The following is an 18,825-nucleotide window of genomic DNA, read 5'->3' as shown; positions in this document are numbered from 1 at the left end:
GTTGGAAGGAAGAAATAAAAAAGAAGGTGGGAGGGAGGAAGGACAGAAGGAGTAGTGATTAAGGAACTAAAGAAGGAAGAAAGGAAGAAAGGGAGGGAGGGAGGAAGAAAAGAATGGACGAAGGAGGGAAGGAGGGAAAGAAAAACGATGGAGGGAAAAAAGGAAGGAAGGTGGGAAAGAAAGGAGGAAGGAAAGAAATAAAGAAGGGGAGAAGGAGGGAGGGATGGACAGAATGAAGGAAGGACGGATGGAAGGAGAAGTGAGGAAGGTAGGAAAGAAAGAAGAAAGCAGTGAAGGAAGGAAGGAAGGAAGGAAGGGAGAAAGGAAAGGAGGAAAGAAGGAAAGAGAAATGAAAGAGGAAAGAAAAGAGGAATAAAAAGAAGGTTATCGTGGTGGTCAGTTGTTCTGGGAACTAATGGTGCTGCAGCAAAGAGGGCGGAGCCTCTGAGACCTGGTCTGAGATCTGGAGGAGACCCCAGGGTCGACCCAGGACTGACCCGGGACCTCCCCGGGACACCTGGAGAGGGACGGCTGTAATTCCTGTCGTCACCACGAGTGGACGTGGACGGACGGAGGAACATCAGAGAGATTCTAAAACACTAAACGTCACAGTCTTCTACGAGCAGAGGAGCATCCTGGGTGAATGTCTCTAAGACGAGGAGACGTTCATCGCTGCCAAGGTCAAACAAGGACACTGCAGCTGTCTCAGACTCGTCTCTCACCTGGACACATGTCACCTCTCGTCTCCCCTCCTCTTCCTCCCACTCAACACAATGAGAGACTCCTCTTAAGTTAAAGCCTCTACTCCTCCACTGTAAGAGGATCAGGACATGAAAGCAGAGAGAGAGAGAGAAACGGAGAAGGAGAAAGTGAAATAAGGAAGTGGTGACAGTGACGGACGGCTTGGTTCCATCAGGTTATTATTAATCCTGTCTCTAAACTAACGGATTATACAAGAAAAGAGGATTAAGTGGAAGGTTCTTATCTGTTTTACAGATTAAAACATTCAACACAAACACAGCGTCTGCTCTAATCTGAGGCTGAGCTACGTTCATGGACAGAGTCTGCTTTGAAGAAGACAAGCAGGAGGTTACTTCCACGTTTTCTTTATTAAGACGGTGAAATAAAACTGATGCTTTTACTGTTTAATCGTCAAAAATGTCTCTTTTACTTTGAAACTACAGATACTTGAAGACGTTACATCTCCAGGACGTCCTGTTTGTCGCCTCCTCATTGAACATGTGACGAAGTTTTCACAGCTTTCAATAGTCAGGAAGAAAATTAAACATCTAAACCAATTGATTAATTTGTTGCCATGGCAACCATATGTGTAATATAGACATATGAACTAAGTTCAACATACGGGACTGTAACTGAGTTAGTACAAAGGACCAGGCTACTACCTGAGACTATGTTTACAAGGATTTATTACATTAGAAGAGTGAAATATATTTATTGGATTTATATTTTTTAGTATTTTTAGACCAGTTTAGACATTAAACAATAAATTCTCCCTAAAAGATAATATTATAGTGTTATTACTGACATATATTACAAACTACAGGATGTATAAGCATAATTTGGATTATTTAAAATGTACTGTATGATTTAATGATTTAAAAGCACTTTCCATAATTGTGCATTGCTGCAAATATAGAAAAACACTTTTCAGATGAGACTTTAAGAAGTAAAGACCTGGATAAAACGTCTTCAAGAGGCTCTATTAGTCCAGCTGTCCTTGTTTCAGCTTGTTCTTTTATTTAGGATATACCATGACCTGGATTATATAAACATTATTAAGTGATAGAAGCACATTAGAACAGTTCTCCAAAGCTTGTGAGAATTCTAGTTTCTTCATTTAAACAAATACAAAATGTGTTTGTGCATCTCAAAACAACCTATGAAAACATATTGTTTGTTATTAAAAGAAGGTTTTATATATTGGTGATAGGGCGGTCAGCACTGCAGCGTCACAGGAACACGGTAAAGTAAACGTGTCTACACGTCCTTTATGTGTTTGTTAAAGTGTGAAGCCAGAACAGAACAGGAGCAGTTTCCTCCTCGAGCCATGAATCATGCTGATGACAAGGACGACTGACAGCCTGCGGCAAGATGAAGACCAGTGTGTAGATGTGAGCTAAACACACACAGACACACACTTGTGCTCTCTCTGTTCACCATCTCCTCTGAGAGAGTCCAACCTTCAGCATGACTCATCGTATCTGTCCTAAAAAAAAACTCTCTACAGTCTCAGAGCAGTTCTTCTATCAGGAAATAAAGTTTTTATTGCTTCTCGTTCGGCCCACAACAACCGCCAGACGACATCAGGGCAACACAAAACCTGCTTGATTTGACAAAACGTTTGTTCTCTGCATTTTACCCATCCAGCTGAGTGGAAGGCAGCCGTACAAGGCACCATGGGAGCTGAGAGGTCGTCCTAACCACTGCCGAGTTAAAAGATCTGAAATCGATTCTTAAAATCCTCAGATTTCTCGCATCCTCTCGTTAGAAAGACTCTGGTTTTATAGTGAGAGCTTTATTTTGCCTTTAAAAGTTAAGTCAGTGGAGTGAATATTGAATCCTCCTGCTACACAAACGTCTCCAAAATCATTTATTTGACTACAGACCAAATCAAATGCAGATCTATATGTATTTGCACTGGATAAACTGACAAAGGCAGGAGAATAGATCAGACAGTCTTCCTCTCCTCTAGATACGCTCTGACTTAAAAATCAAACTTGTCTGAAACTATTATAACATGTCCACGGGATCATTTTTAGTTCACAGTGATCAAGAGCAAACACACAGGCCCAGACCCGATCAGCTGGGATGGATGTGATCTCTACTTTGGAAAACGCTCTGAGACTCTGAGCGGTTAAAACCCGTCCTCGCCCTCATTGTCTTTGGAGTCAAAGAGGAGGAGACGCGGAGGTTTTCGAGCACCGCAGCAATTATTCAACGTGTTCTCATGTATATTTAAGCGGCAGCTGTGTCAGCCTGCTCCCCGGCTGCAGCTCCAACACGCCAGCGTGGATGAGGTCACCGAGGCCGAGGCCTGACGTCTGCAGACAGCAGGTGTACTCGGCAAAGAACCGCCGACACGCTGCACGTCTAAACACCGCTCTACGGTGCACCTCGCAGAGAACGGTCTGTCCAACGTGCACAAAAGATGAGTGTTAATAGTGAACCTTTAAAGCGTTGGTACGTGTGTTTATGTATATTTGTTTCTCTTAAAATGCAGAATATCCATTTAATACTTGTATATGTACAGTGCAGCTTAAAGGTTTTTCCCCCCTAAAAATGACTCAAAACATCAGCAAATTTTCACAGAAGACCTGAAAGTAGACAAAGAGAACCCAATTCCACAAATACAAATGTAATATTATACTTTTAAACATTTATTTATTCAAGAAAATGAATTATTTCTACGTATCTAAGTTGAAAAAGTAGTAAAAGTATCCTGTGCAGGAATAACGCAACTAAACATTTCCGGTAACTGCTGATCTGTCCGTGCCATGCTGTACTTTGGGCTTGAAATCAGTTTATAATTACTTTTCAGTTACTCTTGCACCTCACCGATATGTCATATTGGCTCGTTATCCTGAATTAGGCTCTCTTTGTCGACTTTCAGGACTAGTTTTGACTCATTTTTATTCACATACGTGGAACATTTTGAACAGAAAGTAAGGCCATGCAAATGTTAAACACCAAACTATAATATAAAGACAATGTAAAGCAGCTGGTGCTCTCAGTACCTCAGGACAGAAGTGTGGAGGCAGGTTCAGAGTGTATTTATTCACCTGAATCTAAACTCATGCTGCAGGATTCAGCCTGAGTTTAATGGCAACGTGCCAAAAATACAGCAACACGTTCACAACAATACGGCAGCTCTTTGCTTTCATGTTCAGCCGCGTCGTCCCCTTTCAGCTTCCTCCCTTCCTTTCTTTCTTTCTTTCTATTTTCCCCTCCAAAACAAATGCTAATAATATGCTAATCTGATTGTGTGTGTAGCTGCAAAGTTTCACCTCCTCAGTGAATGAAGCTGCTGCTCTCAAAGAGCCCCTGGGTCATTTTCTTTCTTCTTTATACAGTGCGTGGGTCCATATACTGTCCATGTGGCGGGTACTTAGGGGCAATTGTACTGGAATATACATAGAGCCCAGCTGGCACTTGTTTTGGGGGGGGAGGGGGGCGCGGGGGTTTACCAGGCAACGCTTGGTTGGAAAACACACACATGCACTTAAAGTGAAGTGTGTCGGAGAGAAGGGGAGCGGGGCCACGCCGACCTTCGGCCATTAGTCAAGAGGTAAACACCATCTGGACGTCCGCAAATGTTTTTTTCCCCGACACACGCTCCACGAGCTCCGTTCATTTCACTTAATAGCACACATTAGCAACACAGGTGCTAACAACGCACACACATACAACACCCCGAGGGAGAAGATTTCCTGTCCATTAGCATGCTGCGTTTTAATTCCAACACCAAGGGGACACATCAACTCTCAGATATTAATCCTCCTGCTGCAGCATTAAAGTATAATGACGTCTTGTCAGCTGAAGGCGAGTAATAGATCAACAGTTAATGTCCTGCAACAGCTACATATTATTGGATATTACTAGAGAGCTACTGACTAAACTGTGCCTGTGATGAAGATGAGGTTGATTATAAAGGTTGAATTATAATTATTGTTCAGTGTGTTAAGGTCTAAAATATGCTTTTACAGCAGAAATAAACGTGTTTAACGGCTTAAAGGAATGTAGAAGTAATGAGTGACAGGTGGGTGTCACCAATCACAGACTGCTAGCTACTAGCCACTAACCCACCATGACTGGATCAGCTGGATGTTAGAGCTGGAGCCAGGTAACACCAAGATGGCAACGGCCGGACAGACGCCACACTGAGCTTCATGCTTGTTGAGTTGCTTTTATATCAGTTATCTTACATGACGTTAATTTAAGAAAACAGACTCGTGGCAAATTATTTTTTACACTGCAGAGGGCAGTAACAAGCTCCGTAGTTTCAAAACTGCTCAAACTACCAAAAGAAGAAGAATTAGAAGCAAAAGAAGTAGGAAAACAATTAGAAGATAAAGAATAAGAAGAAGGTTAAGAATTAGAAGAAGCAGAAGAAGCAGAAGATGAAGAAGATGAAGGAAAACAGTTAGAAGATGAAGAATAAGAAGAAGAAGAAGGTTAAGAATTAGAAGAAGCAGAAGAAAGAGAATGAAAACACCTAGAAGAAGAACAAGAAGCAGCAGCTACAAGGTACATTTGACGACAAAATAAAGTGTCATAAATTTGCATTAACACATAATTGCACAATTAACTGAACTGCATACATTGCAGTAGACTGTACACGTGTACACTGTATTTGTTCAGTTATGACCTGAAACGGCATGAAGAAGAAGAGTGTGAAAAATATGATAAGTGAGCTGGCAGGGCTCAGGTGTTCTTCCTAAATCCCAACGTAAGTCGATTCAAACCACGAGATGGAGCTTTAAACCCTCTAATATAAAGTCTCTGAGAGCTGTGACCCCGAGGAACCGCACCGGACTGAAATATGATAAAATATTATAAATAAGACGCAGCGAGAAAGTGAGTGAGACCAGAATATCATCTCAGAGAGAGAGAGAGAGAGAGAGAGAGAGAGAGAGAGAGAGAGAGAGAGAGAGAGAGAGAGAGAGAGAGAGAGAGAGAGAGAGAGAGAGAGAGAGAGAGAGAGAGAGAGAGAGAGAGAGAGAGAGAGAGAGAGAGAGAGGGGAAGGAGTCTGCCAAGAAAAAGGAAAACATTAATAAAGCTGCCCTTGAGAAATATAATAACCTGCAATTATTTGCTCGGCTAGATCACATTTTCCGTTTCAAATACAGGCTACGTTTTCCTGCTGGCTCAGAAAGAGAAAGTTAATTATGAAGTCATTCCGAGCAGCCAAGATAAACCTCAGACACAATTCATTCTAGCTTAATGGATTCTTGTCCACTCTCTCTACAGACGGTGGTCTTCAACCCGACACGACCACAGAGACATCAGAGCGCAGTGTGTTCACATCTAAACTTTATTATTTAATGTGTTTAGCATGAGTCTGTGACCTGGAACACGAACGTTATAGAGTCCTGGTTGGATTATTACACATGACAGCAGATATGAGACAAAGGGTTCTGATGCGTTACACGTTAAACGCTGCTGCCACCTGCTGGTACGGTCTGCAACAGACATTTATCTTATTATTATTATTAGTAGTATTATTATTATCATTCTGACTGAAGCAGATCAAGCTGCAGCAGGTGACCTCACCTCTAACTAGGCTCTACTTTAATTTCCTCTGATGTATCAGCTGTTTTCTTTTTCATTTCTGAAACGTTTTAAGGCTTTGGTTGATTTTTTGTTGTTTGTTTTTTTAGCTGCTGTTAATGGAAAGAAATAAGATCTTCCACAGTTAACGTCTTAACTGATGCATCAGCAGCAGTTTAGAAATAGAAGCCAATAAAAAGAAATCCTAATTTGTACTCTCTGTTATCTAAAGAATAAAATCTGTATGACAGAGATGATGAGTTTCTGCTCGTCTTCATCTTCGTTCCCACAAACAAGATCCACAACCCGAGGCAACATGTTATTATGCAAAACCCAATAAAGTATCTTTTATTTTCCGTATAGCAACAGCATAAGAATAAAGCTGATTGAATATCTGAATCTTTTCATGAAACGTTTATTGCTTTTCTCCTGTTGTTGGAGAATTTGGGATCCTGGAATTTAACATTTTAAAGGAGAAGAAGACAAAACAACTGAAAGTGAGAATTATGACCAGTTGCCGACCTGCACTAAAAACAGTTTCAGACAGAAACAACTACAGCAGAGGTCTTCAACAGGGGGTCCGCGACCCCTAGGGGGTCCGCGGAGGTACTGCAGGGGGGTCGCGAAAATGTTTTGATTGATTAGACATTTTTTTATATTCACCTCCACAATTTTTTTTAAACACACATGAAGTTCTTTTTAAATGTTATACAGCTTGGGGATTATGGGGAAAAGAATCAAGGCTCTAACTATTATATAACATATATTTATGGGCGATTTCCTGATAGTAGTGATCATAAACGGCAACAGAGTCAACCATCTTGATGTAAATAAACGATCTATGCTGCTGTGCCATACTATAGGACCGGTTTAATATAAAACACAATTTTATACAATATATATATATAAGTAGGGGGTCCCCGCTCCATCTCTCCATCAGATTGGGGGTCCTTGGCCTGGAAAACGTTGAAGACCCCTGAACTACAGGACTTAAAAAAAAAAATACAAAGGAAGCAGGTTTCATTCCCTGTGACTGTGATCCCATCCACAACCAGCAGAGGTCTCAGTGGAGCAGAGCAGCATCCACCCAGACCACCATCACATGGAGGCAGCTCTGCACCGTCGACCCTTCACACTCGAAGGTTAAAACACACACTCAGGTGCATGCACAAGCACGCATTACACACACACTGTCATTTCTGCCCCACTTCTTCCTTCCAGCACGGAGCAAACAAGTGTTCCTGTGAATGTTAAGAACTTTTCTGTGTGTGTGTGTGGTCGTGAAAGCCTGAGTCATCCTCTGTGAGTCTGCAGCTGGAACGGATTCTGCAGGACTAAAACAAACCGATGACTCTGTTTAAGACCCTCAGACTCTAGTTGTGGGTCAGTCCTGACATCGACTACGCAAACAAGTCGAAACGGAGACCCTTGTTGTTGTAAACAGTTTTACCCCGTCGGTAGATTTCCATTTAGCAGTGGCTAGCATCACAGCATGAAGGTTGTAGGTTCTAACCTTGACTACTCAGAGAACATTGGACAGATTTCTCTGTTTAATGAATTTCATCACTTCTGATGTTCCGATTCAGGCTTCTTCAACAAACACCAAGACACGTCAACATACTCAACATGAGTCGACCTGCAGCTCTAACACAAAAGCACTGAAAGCTAACAGCTAATGCTAATGCGTGGGTTTGTGTTTAGGTGTTTTCTGTACTGACCAGTCCGGTGAGAGATGGAGCAGACTGTCCCAGGGCCTGGCTCCTCATTCGGACCAGGTTGTTGGCATCTCCTCCTGCAGATGTTCCCCCGATGGCCCCGGGTCCTCCCAGTCCTCCAGAGGACTGCCAGGCCAGCTGACTCACTCCAGCATGCAGGCTGCTAGACAGAGGCAGCAGCTGCTTACCTGTGGAGGGAGGGAGGAGGTATGTTGATTATTTCCTCAATAACGAGCAACGTCTTTATTCCTTCATCATCAGAGATGTTTGTTCCTCATCAGTGACCTGGTTCCTCTGAGGATGAAGCTTCCAGGGTTCAGGTCTAATCTGAGTCTTTGTCTCTAAAATAAATCAGATCTTAACATGTGAGAGTCTTTCCATCTTGTTCCAAAACCTGGATCATGTCTCCAAGTCAACAACCAGCTGTTGATGGTTCTGATCCAGCGGTAGGTAGAGATCCATTACAGATGGAAGATCCATCTTCCATCTTTCCTTCCTTCCTTCTTTCCATCTTTTGTCCCTTCTTTCCTTCCCTCCCTCCATCCCTCCCTCCCTCCTTCATTCCTTGCTGCCTTTCCCCCATCCTTCCCTCTTTCCTTCCTTCCTTCTATCCTTCCTTCCTTCCTTCCTTATCTGACCTGCGCTACAGATCTTAACATCACAAAACAAAAAGGGAAAGCAAGACGCAAAGAGCAGAAATATTTGCAAAAGACAAAAAGGGTCAGAATAAATGTTTAAATACTATTAACGCTGTCAATCTGAAAACTAACAGTATATTTTGATTGAATCATGGGATCAAGATGTTCATATAAAACAAATTAAACAACTTACATTTTTCCAAAAGTCATAAAGCTTTGAACAATAAATGCGTCATTCTATTTTCTGGTGTCTGCATGCGTTGTCAAATCAATGAACACATTTTGCAGTGCACAAGCTGCAGAGCGCTGGTTGAGCTTAACCTCAACATTTCAACAATAAACCAGTCCAAACATTTCTGAATCTTTCCACCCTATAAACTTTTAAAAGCTCTGCAGGTATGCGTGCGTTTACCAGTCATGGCCATGCTGCTGCGTCGGGCCCGGCTCTCATCCTGGCTCAGCTGTCGGTGCAGTTTGGATTTGGTGGCAGCCGTCGCCGCGGGCGACAGGTCGGGATTACTCAGCTTCCTGAAGAGGAGAGGAGGGGGAGCTGCAAAGTCCTTCTGGAGAGAAGACGGAAAGAAAACGACAGGAACACACGTCAGATTAAATCCATCTTCATATCTTCATTTGAAAGACCTGGTATCGATTCAGAAAATAAGGATCAAGATTCATCCTCTCGATCCAAAACATGGACAGAAGCTCCAGCTCTGAGAGCACCGTCAGGACTGGAAGCTGATATTAAAAGTACGACAACAGGGAAGAGCTGAATGAAAGAAAAACACATGAAGAAAAACTAGAGGGAGAAGATTGTGGAAATACCACAAATGCATGAAACCATAACTAAATAAAATAGTTTCAAAAGTGAAATATCTCTAAAAGAATCAAACTGATTCAGAGCAGCGATACGCGGTCCTGTGAATCTGGAGACGCCCCAGATGTATTTATTGCTAGACATTTTTTAACCAGACAAAGTTTTACACATTTTACTTTAATACGAACCAAACAGAATCCGTTAAGATAATAAAATCCTAAAGCCAGTTTCAAACGGAGCAGAGAAAACCCAGGACCCGTCAGCGAGAGCCAAAATAAATCAAGTCATAAAACCCGACGCTAACCACTCGCTGACACCACATCTCCATCTCACATCCAGACACACACTCAGGCTCTTAGAGGACACACACTTGTCTAAACAGAAACGCACACCTGTTTTTTCTTTCTTCCCAGAATGCATCTGTGGGGCAGTTAGCGATAGAGGCGGCTCTCATTGGGGCGATGCTCTGTCATTAGCCAACACTTCCAGCCATGACACTCATTTACCATTTAGTTTGTCAGTGTAATAAAAGGAAAAGCTTGACTTCCAACAGTTCGGCCAACACACACATGCAGAAGGTCTGTGGGGTTTGGGCGCGCTCAAATGGTTTTGAAAACATCTGCCGTTGCCATGGAAGCAAGGCCCGCCTGCCTCCGTGTTGCTCGGAGACCAGCCCTTGACGATGCTTTTCCAGAACATCTGGACGGGCCCACGCTAACACGCACTCAGCAGCTCCCAGATGTTTGCAAGTATGGAAGAGTTTTAGTGAAAGCTTCCGTTGCTCTCGGCCAGTAAAACACCAACCAACCGCAGTGATAAACACTCGTCAACACACACACATTATGTGCAACCTGCAACCTCAAGCTGCAGTCAACGAGCCACAGCAGGTCGTTCAGACACATCCAGGACCTTGTGCAGCAGTGACAGATCAAATAATCTGATGACACATAAAATTAATTCTCAGACTGTCAAAGTTAATAACATTTAATCATTTATTCTGAGCCTCTTTGTCTCATTGTGGGTCCTCAGGAAATATTCCTGCTGCGCATAATGCTCACTGCAGTGTGTTTCTGTATTTACTGGCATTATAAGCATTTGTGACTATTTGCAGACTGTGTGACTATTCACCAGCATTGTGACTTTTTGCAGGCGATGTGACAACTTGTGACTATTTGCTGACATTGTGACTGCGATGTGACTATTTGCTGGCGTTGAGACTTTTTCCTGCCGTTGAGACTATTTACTACCTGTGAGGCTATTTGCTGGCACTGTGAGTATGTGGGACTTTTTGCTGCAGGTGAGACTATTTGCTGTGGCTGTTACTATTTACCTGCGTTGTGACTATTTGCTGATGTTGTGACTATTTGAGGACTATTTGTGGTTATTTAGTGACGTGACTATTTGTAACTATTTCACAATATGAAACTATTTGCTGGCGGTGAGACTATTTGTGCCTATTTGCCAGTTTTCATTTCCTATTAGTCGATGAAAGAGGCTCTCTGAAAAAGTAAAAGTTATTCAAATAAATGTCCTGCGTGACGGTCTCTTGTTCTGCTCTGTTCTGTTGATGTATCACATGACGCCTGCTATAACAGTTGTCTCTCAGTCAACCATGTTGGCCGTTTACATTTGGTGACAAGAGACGTGGAAGTTAAGTATTTTCTTTCAAATCACGGAGGTCAAAGTTCCTCTTTTAATATGCAAACAACTGGTCTGCAACAAGGTCCAAGTTGTTGTGAAATAAAAGGGATTTTCATTTTCCTCTTGAGAGCTTTGCATATTCGGAGCTTTGACAAACCAATAACACGGAGGCCATTAAGTGCAACCTTTAACTAGAGAGTTTAGTGATAAAAAAGAGGAAACTAAATCTCAGGAGAGAAATCGTCCAGCAGCTTTTAAACACGATGAGGATTATCTCTCAGATAAACACTCTCTACATGTTACGACCACAGCTCAGTTTGACACAGATCAGCTTTCACAAAAGGATTTGTTCCAGAGTGATTTTTTAGTAAGTAAACGTCTGACACATATCAGTGAGAAGGAAGCAAAACCAGCTTTTCACGATCTCCTCCTGCTGCTGCATCACATTCAGGACGACATTTATCATTTGACATTTGTCACGTTCCTCTCACAGAAACAAGCAAAGACAATGCAGTTACTCTTGTTTTTTTTCTGTGCATGGTGTCGGTTAAATGTGCAGACAGACAGTGGAGCTGTTCAGCAGCTCGCCTGCAGCCTCATGATTTAATTTGCAGCTTAAGCCCACACAGCACAAAACCATCCCCGATCAATCTTTCGTATTGTTTCTCCGCCAGCGAAAGAGGCTCAATGATCCAAAGAGCAATTTAAAAACTCTCCCGGTAGAAGACTGTGTTGACTGTTGATTCACTGAGATGCAATCGTGGGCGAATAAGTGCAGCAAAATAACCCCAGGTGAATTTTAAGGCAGCGCAGGTTTGAAGATGCCGAGCAGCTTCGTGGTAAAGGGCCTGGAGTAAAGTGGAGGATTAAAAGAGTCGTCCTCAGTCTGTCGGCGAGGATAAAACCTCTGAGTGTGGGTGTGCAGGCTGACCACTAGAGAAGTAGTGGAGTGTTCACACCACAGTGGAAGAGAGACTTTCCACAGTCAGCACTTTATTCACATTTCCCTTCCTTTTCAGCTGCTGAGGTTACCACGTTGTAAACAACAATAAATAGAAACAGGAAATCCAGCACAAAACCTTCAAGTTCAAAGGTTTTTATCTTGAAAGTCATCAAATCACTATGTTGCATCAACATCTGGTCTCACCTGTCCATCTCTAAGTCCCTGTGTCTCCACCTGGTCTTAATATAAATGTGTCTCCACATGCGTCCCCAGCCAGCACTTGAGATCTGATCTCAGTTTGTGTGTCTGTAAATCAGCAGCGCCATCATGTGGTCAGTAGAATATTGTAGCAGCTGCTGTCTCTAATGGATCTCTACCTACCGCTGGATCAGAACCATCAACAGCTGCTTGTTGACTTGGAGACATGATCCAGATTTCTCTCTCTGTCTGAGACTTTTTTTTTTCTGAATGAATGAGTTAAACTCCTCTTCCACAGATCAGCCCTGTTGAGTAGGTGGTCTTTAATGTGACCCAGGACTCATTGTGTGTTCACACTACCAAAGGATGGAGGTCACATGCCCCAGACCACCTCCACATGTGGACTGATCACACTTGTACTTTAAGCTGGACACTTGTGATCTGATCACTAACGCACTACATCACATTCACCATTTGTCACCTCCGTCATTTTATGGTTTAAATAATCTGTCAGCCTGCGTCTGCAGCCTAGAGGAACGTTCTTTACCAAACACTGTGTCTCTCTCTTGTAAACCGCTCACATTTCAAACCTATGTTTATGAAAAAATTCCATCACCTCTGCAGCTGCAGTGATTGATGGTGGCGTCTGGGCCTAGTTCTGCTGCCGTTTGGCCTCCAGCTACTGAGCAGGTCGGTGTTTGCTGTCAACAACACTGACAGTCCGGTCATAGAATAGTTTGTAACTGCTGCTTCACCGCTGCTGAAGCTTTAAAGGGCAGAGAGCATAATTAGTCTGAGCACACGATGGTGGAATGTGGAAAGTGTCCTTAAAGTTAAATCAGACGCCTGATGTCACCTAAAGAAACTGGCATTTAATTTTATTTGTTTATTTAATAAAAAGACGATTGCTGAACCCTGTCTCATTTAATCCTTCATATTTTATCAAGTTATGAAGTTAATGATGTTGTGAGACATTTATTCCTCACTGATCAAAGCTGAATGAGGTTTCTGTGTTTCTGTATTTACTGGCGTTGAGACTATACAAGACTATTTGCTGGCCTTGTGACTAAATGCTAAGCTACGGGTAAGCTAATGGCAACGCTAATGGCAACGCTAAAGATTAAGCAAATGTTGCTGCAACGATGCTAATGATGACGCTCATGGAAATGCTGAAGGTGGAGCTAATGGAGACGCTAAAAGTGAGGATAATGGCAATGCTAAAGGATGACACTAATGGCAGTGCTAATGGAGATGCTAATGGCTTGCATGGCTTCACTACTTTCAGTTTGTTTCTGCTCATATAGACCTCTAAAGCTAAACCAGGTAGATTTCCATGAACTTTGTGCTTTAAGTGGGTGTTAGCAACCTTTAGTAGTGGTAAGCATCACAGCAACTGTGTTTCCTCTCATATAGACATGACTGTTAGCTACATGTTAGCATGAATGCTGACTCTCTATAGGATTATACCGCTGCATTAACGGCGCAGCGCGATCTCTGCCGACCCTGAGGTCAAGTGTGTTGCTGTTGAAGGTGAACATGTTAACGAGCTGAGAGAGTTGACGGCTGTTACATCATGAGATTAATCACATGTGTGTCTGAGCAGGATTACATTGCATCATACCTGCTTCCTGTCTGTCAGAGGCAGAGCTGCTGTTAATCAGGGCGGATACAACCGCTGATGTGTTCCAGCTGTGCTCGAGCTGGAAGAAGGTGCATCAGGGAGAAAAATAATAATGTGAGCAATGAGAGAGGCAGTCTGACGGATGGATGTGAGCGATGGGAGGCCGACGCCAGGAATGTAGAGAGGAGTGTGAAGTGAGCCTCTCCTCAGCTGTGGTTTGTGTAGAAACGGTTTGTCCAGAACTCCATAAAACTTCAAAAAAAACCAACCCACAGTCCACAACAAAATGGTTTAATGAGCTTAGTGGCCACAAAGACTGAGAGTGGTGCAAATCTCACTCAGATCATGACATGAAAGAAAACTGTGGGGAATGTTTCTTTGGTGATTTTTGTGTTTCCACAAAATGACCACGGGTCAGATTTCTGTCCATAAAAAGAAAACACAGCTCCAATCTGCTCCTAGCATTCCTGAAACGCTCCGATATAAGCAACCGGCCCTTCTTAATGACTCTTTAAGTGGACCAAATGTTCCTCCAAATTCCTTCTCGTACATGTAAATGATGTTAGCATGCATTTATTCTTATGTGGGGAAGCTGCAGAGGCGTATCGAACCCTGTTTTAGCTCCCAGCGATCTAGATTCAGATTAGTGCTTGTTTTTCTTGCTGGTGATTTGGAACTGAAACCTCGACTTGTTCCACGTGTGCAGAGGAACATGGCAGCATCTCCACCGTCTGAACTGACTGCAGGTTCATTTGTTTGACAGTAGAGTAAAGGCAGGCGACCTCACCACACATACCCTGCACACCGCAGACAACGGCCACACCTCATTTTCCTACAAGTTTGTTCTTCTCAGAAACAGGAGAGAGGGAGAACAGCTGAACTCAACGTACAGAGCAGCACACAAGTGTATCAGCCGATGTTAAATCAGTCCAATCCAATCCAAGCCAAACAGACACTTAAAAAGAACTCTACTGAAGGCAAATCAGGTCACTAGGACTGGGTTTTAAAACATTTTCTCATACAAAACGACTTTTATTTGAAAGATGTGATATCTACAAAATCCTTAGATTGTTTTTTTCAAATATGCGCTATTTTCTGCTTCCTCTGGTTAAAAACCTTGTGAGACTGGTTTTGCACAACAAATCTCAAGAAATCCAAAACATTGACAGAAGCTCCAACTCTGAGAGCACCGTCAGGATGAAAACTGACTGAATGTAGCTGGACAAAAGCAAAGACACATGAAAGATGAGAAACTATAAGGAGAAGTTGGAGGAGACGCCACAAACCTCTGGAACCAAAGACAACAGTAGCTTTAGTTTGAAGTAAAACTGTTTTGAAACTGAAATATCTGAATATCACACATTCATTTTGTTTTTGTTTGTTTTTATGAATATGTCCTGTAAAAATCAAAAAAGTAAAATGACTAAACTCAGATACAGGCTCTGAAAATCTCACAATTAATCTTGAAGTTGATGAGGATTTTAAGGATTTTGAACTACTTCATGAACAGGTACGCCTCAGTAAATTTATCTGGAGGTAAAGATCCTGTGTAAACAACACAGTCAATAATCCTCTCACAGTAGGACGGGAGGACGGGAGGACGGGAGGAGAGGGGAGAAGAAGGTCAAAGTCTGGGAGGCCTGATTATAATCACGGCTGATGAGGCAATCAATTAATAATCATACAGTTATAAGGTCGGTGTGGTTGCATGTTGCTTCATGTGTCAAACGAGATCCAAATATATTCTGTTTTGTGCACTGAGGTATGTTGAAGCTTAAATCTACACCGATCAGAAAACAAAGCTGAACACAAGGAAAATAAAGTCACCAGGAATTGATAAAGGAATTAATAATGAACTGGTTTCTACTGATAAAATCTAATCAATTCCCATCTCTGCTAAGGATTTCTGCGAACAGCTCTCCAGATGCAACATCATTTAATCAAATCAGCTTCCAGTTTTTGAAGTTTGTGTTTAGTTAAGAAGAAAAGCAGCTTTTCCAGGATGTCTGCCGCTAACATTTGGCCTCTATCTGTGTGCTGCAGCTGTCAGAGCAGACATCACGTCTTTGCAGGTATCAGGTTCATCTTTAAACTAAACGCTCCAGGTTGAATACAGTCCAGTCTGCAGGAATGCAAACCGCTAACAGCTATTCATCCACTTCCAGGATCCTGTTGCTACAAAATGATTTTTAAAGTTAATGTTAAACCTTTATGTGAAAAACCACAGCTACAGACAACAGTCGCTAGTTTAGAGTTCAGATGACGAAACGCCCACAAGGCCGCCAGAGATAAGAAGCCTCCTGAGGAGACGCCGCTGGGTCGCCATGAGGTCATGTCTGATCAGGGGCGGGGAACGAGGGAGAGAAAGAGGAAGAAGAAAGAAAAACGTCTACTCAGCTCCGAACAAAGCGCTCAGTGTGCTCAGACTCTCCACATCTACAACCTTTTAAAGCCCGTACAGAGACGGGTTCTATTATCTTGTCATGAAAGTCAAGATGAGCAGCTTTACAAACACAAAACATGGAAGGTGTCTTCATGTGGTATTTAACTAACAAGTCATGCATGCAGATTTTTATTAGGAGAAACTAAACCAGCCCCAGTCAATAGCGTTTCCTGCAATAGTTCATTGTTGAGAGCTGGTGTTAGCTGAGAGGCTAGGAAGAGCTACTGTTAGCTGGGAAGCAAGGAAGAGCTACTATTAGCTGGGAGGATAGGAAGAGCTGCTGTTAGCTGGGAAGCTAGGAAGAGCTACTATTAGCTGGGAGGATAGAAAGAGCTACTATTAGCTGGGAGGCTAGGAAGAGCTACTATTAGCTGGGAGGATAGGAAGCGCTGCTGTTAGCTGGGAAGCTAGGAAGAGCTACTATTAGCTGGGAGGATAGAAAGAGCTACTATTAGCTGGGATGATAGGAAAAGCTGCTGTTAGCTGGGAGGATAGGAAGCGCTGCTGTTAGCTGGGAGGCTAGGAAGAGCTACTATTAGCTGGGAGGATAGAAAGAGCTACTATTAGCTGGGAGGCTAGGAAGAGCTACTATTAGCTGGGAGGCTAAGAAGAGCAACACTTAGCTGGGAGGATAGAAAGAGCTACTATTAGCTGGGAGGCTAGGAAGAGCTACTATTAGCTGGGAGGCTAAGAAGAGCAACACTTAGCTGGGAGGCTAGGAAGAGCTACTATTAGCTGGGAGGCTAGGAAGAGCTACTATTAGCTGGGAGGCTAAGAAGAGCAACACTTAGCTGGGAGGCCAGAAAGACAGGAAAAACTACTGTTAGCTGGAAAGCTAAGTAACTAAGAAAAGCTACTATTAGCTGGGAGGTTAGGAAGCACTACGGTTAGCTGGAAAGCTAAGTAACTAAGAAAAGCTACTGTTAGCTGGGAGGCTAGGAAGCGCTACGGTTAGCTAGGAAGAGCTACAGATCTTCAAACAGAACTGGTCTTTTCTGAAGCAGCTGACCAGTTGTTCTACATTTTATTTATTCTAGATCATCGTCACGTTGTTGTTGAAATAGACAAAGACAGAACACCAGACGTGACACCTGATGTGTCACGGCCTCAATAACTGAGTGGATGGAAAATATGTCACTGTAGTTCAAATGTTCAGAAGCTCAGCACTGCAACCTCCAGCTCGGTGCCATCAGTCCATCAGGTTAATATTAGCAGAGAGCTGTCAGCGCTAACCTTTAGCCACCGTCAGTCTGACTGCTAATAGGTTTAAGAGCACGGCTGCAGGTTTCACTTTTAGACAGTTAAAGAGGAAAAACAGACACAAGGTGGACAAAAACAAAGAGTGAAAAAGGAATGATAGATGAGGTGTGTGTTAATGTGAGGTCAGCCTCAACGGGTCCTCTCCAGCCCGCCTCCTTTAACACCCCCTCTCCCAGTGTGAGGTGACCTTCATCGGCCTGCAGACCCCTCGGGGCGAGGCGGGGGGGTGTGTGTGGAGTAAATAAACCCAGCTCTAGATAACAAGACGGTTGCTGTGGAGGAGGCAGCTACAGCTACAGAGAGAGGAGACAGAGATGAGGAGCTGAAATGTCTTTGAGAACAGTGGGTAGCGTTCAGAAAATGTCACGCTGCAAAATGTCACATCTCCCTCCCCTTCCTCCTTTCCCTCCTCTTCCTCTTTCTTCTGTGTGCACTCAGACTCAACCCCCTCTGTGTCAGGAGGGCTAAAGGCAAGAAGATTTTTCATTAAATTTAACTGTAAAGTTTCACATATCCTTCATTTATTTTGCAGTGAGAGGATCAGCAGGAGTTCTGCACCCAATAATGACAAAGATAAAATATGCATGTGTGTATTTACACTCATTTGCCACTTCATTAGGTACACTGGTGAAAACAAATGCATTCTAATAAAACCCTCCTGCACTAAATCCTCCTTCATTACTGTTTTAATGTTGAACCAGCGTCAGAAACGTGATAAATCAACTGGATGATGTAGTGTGTGGTGCTGGTAAACTGAATTGAATTTAACATTAAAATGTTTCTGTTATTTAGCCTTGAATGTCAAAATAATAGGAACAAGTGTCTGTAAAATAGCGCCACACAATGAAAACACATTTGAATCAACAGCTCTCTCAGTTATTTGCTGAATACCAGAACCTTCATGAAGACGAATCTTATATTAGATTCACTGGTGTTATCTTTCTGTTGCATTTTCTCTGAGTCATTTCCAGACTTAAAAAGAGCATCAACGGTCAAAAATAATAGGAAGTCCCAGAAAAACCCAGAAACAAGAGAATCAGTTTGTCTTTCAGCTCTCAGATCTTCACCTGCTAACAGGTAGCTCCTACTGAGGCTAATAGTTCATTACAGAGTAATTCATGACTTTATGAAGGTGGAGAATATAAGAGGAGGACATGTTTAGAGACGGTGGAGATTTAACTGGAGGATGGAGCTCTAATGCATCTACTAGTGTAGCTGATGATTTGTCTTGTGGGTGCATTTTTAATTGTATTTATTTATTAA

General features: G+C 42.7%; 1 protein-coding gene across 1 annotated transcript in view; it reads right to left on the bottom strand.

Moving 5' to 3' along the window:
* Positions 1 to 18,825, bottom strand: part of mast2 (microtubule associated serine/threonine kinase 2) — a 139,147-nt gene that overhangs the window by 100,543 nt on the left and 19,779 nt on the right. The window contains exons 2-3 of the mRNA XM_084548221.1: positions 9,055 to 9,205; positions 8,008 to 8,192 (exon numbers count right to left, since the gene is read on the bottom strand). Of these exons, the coding sequence (XP_084404347.1) occupies positions 8,008 to 8,192; positions 9,055 to 9,205 (336 nt within the window). The remainder of the gene's footprint in view (positions 1 to 8,007; positions 8,193 to 9,054; positions 9,206 to 18,825) is intronic.

The sequence above is a fragment of the Chelon labrosus genome (genome assembly GCF_963514085.1).
Source record: "Chelon labrosus genome assembly, chromosome: 7".
In the NCBI taxonomy this organism is placed as follows: Eukaryota; Metazoa; Chordata; class Actinopteri; order Mugiliformes; family Mugilidae; genus Chelon; species Chelon labrosus.
The sequence above is the reverse complement of the archived record's forward strand: the minus strand, read 5'-3'. Positions and strand labels throughout refer to the sequence as shown.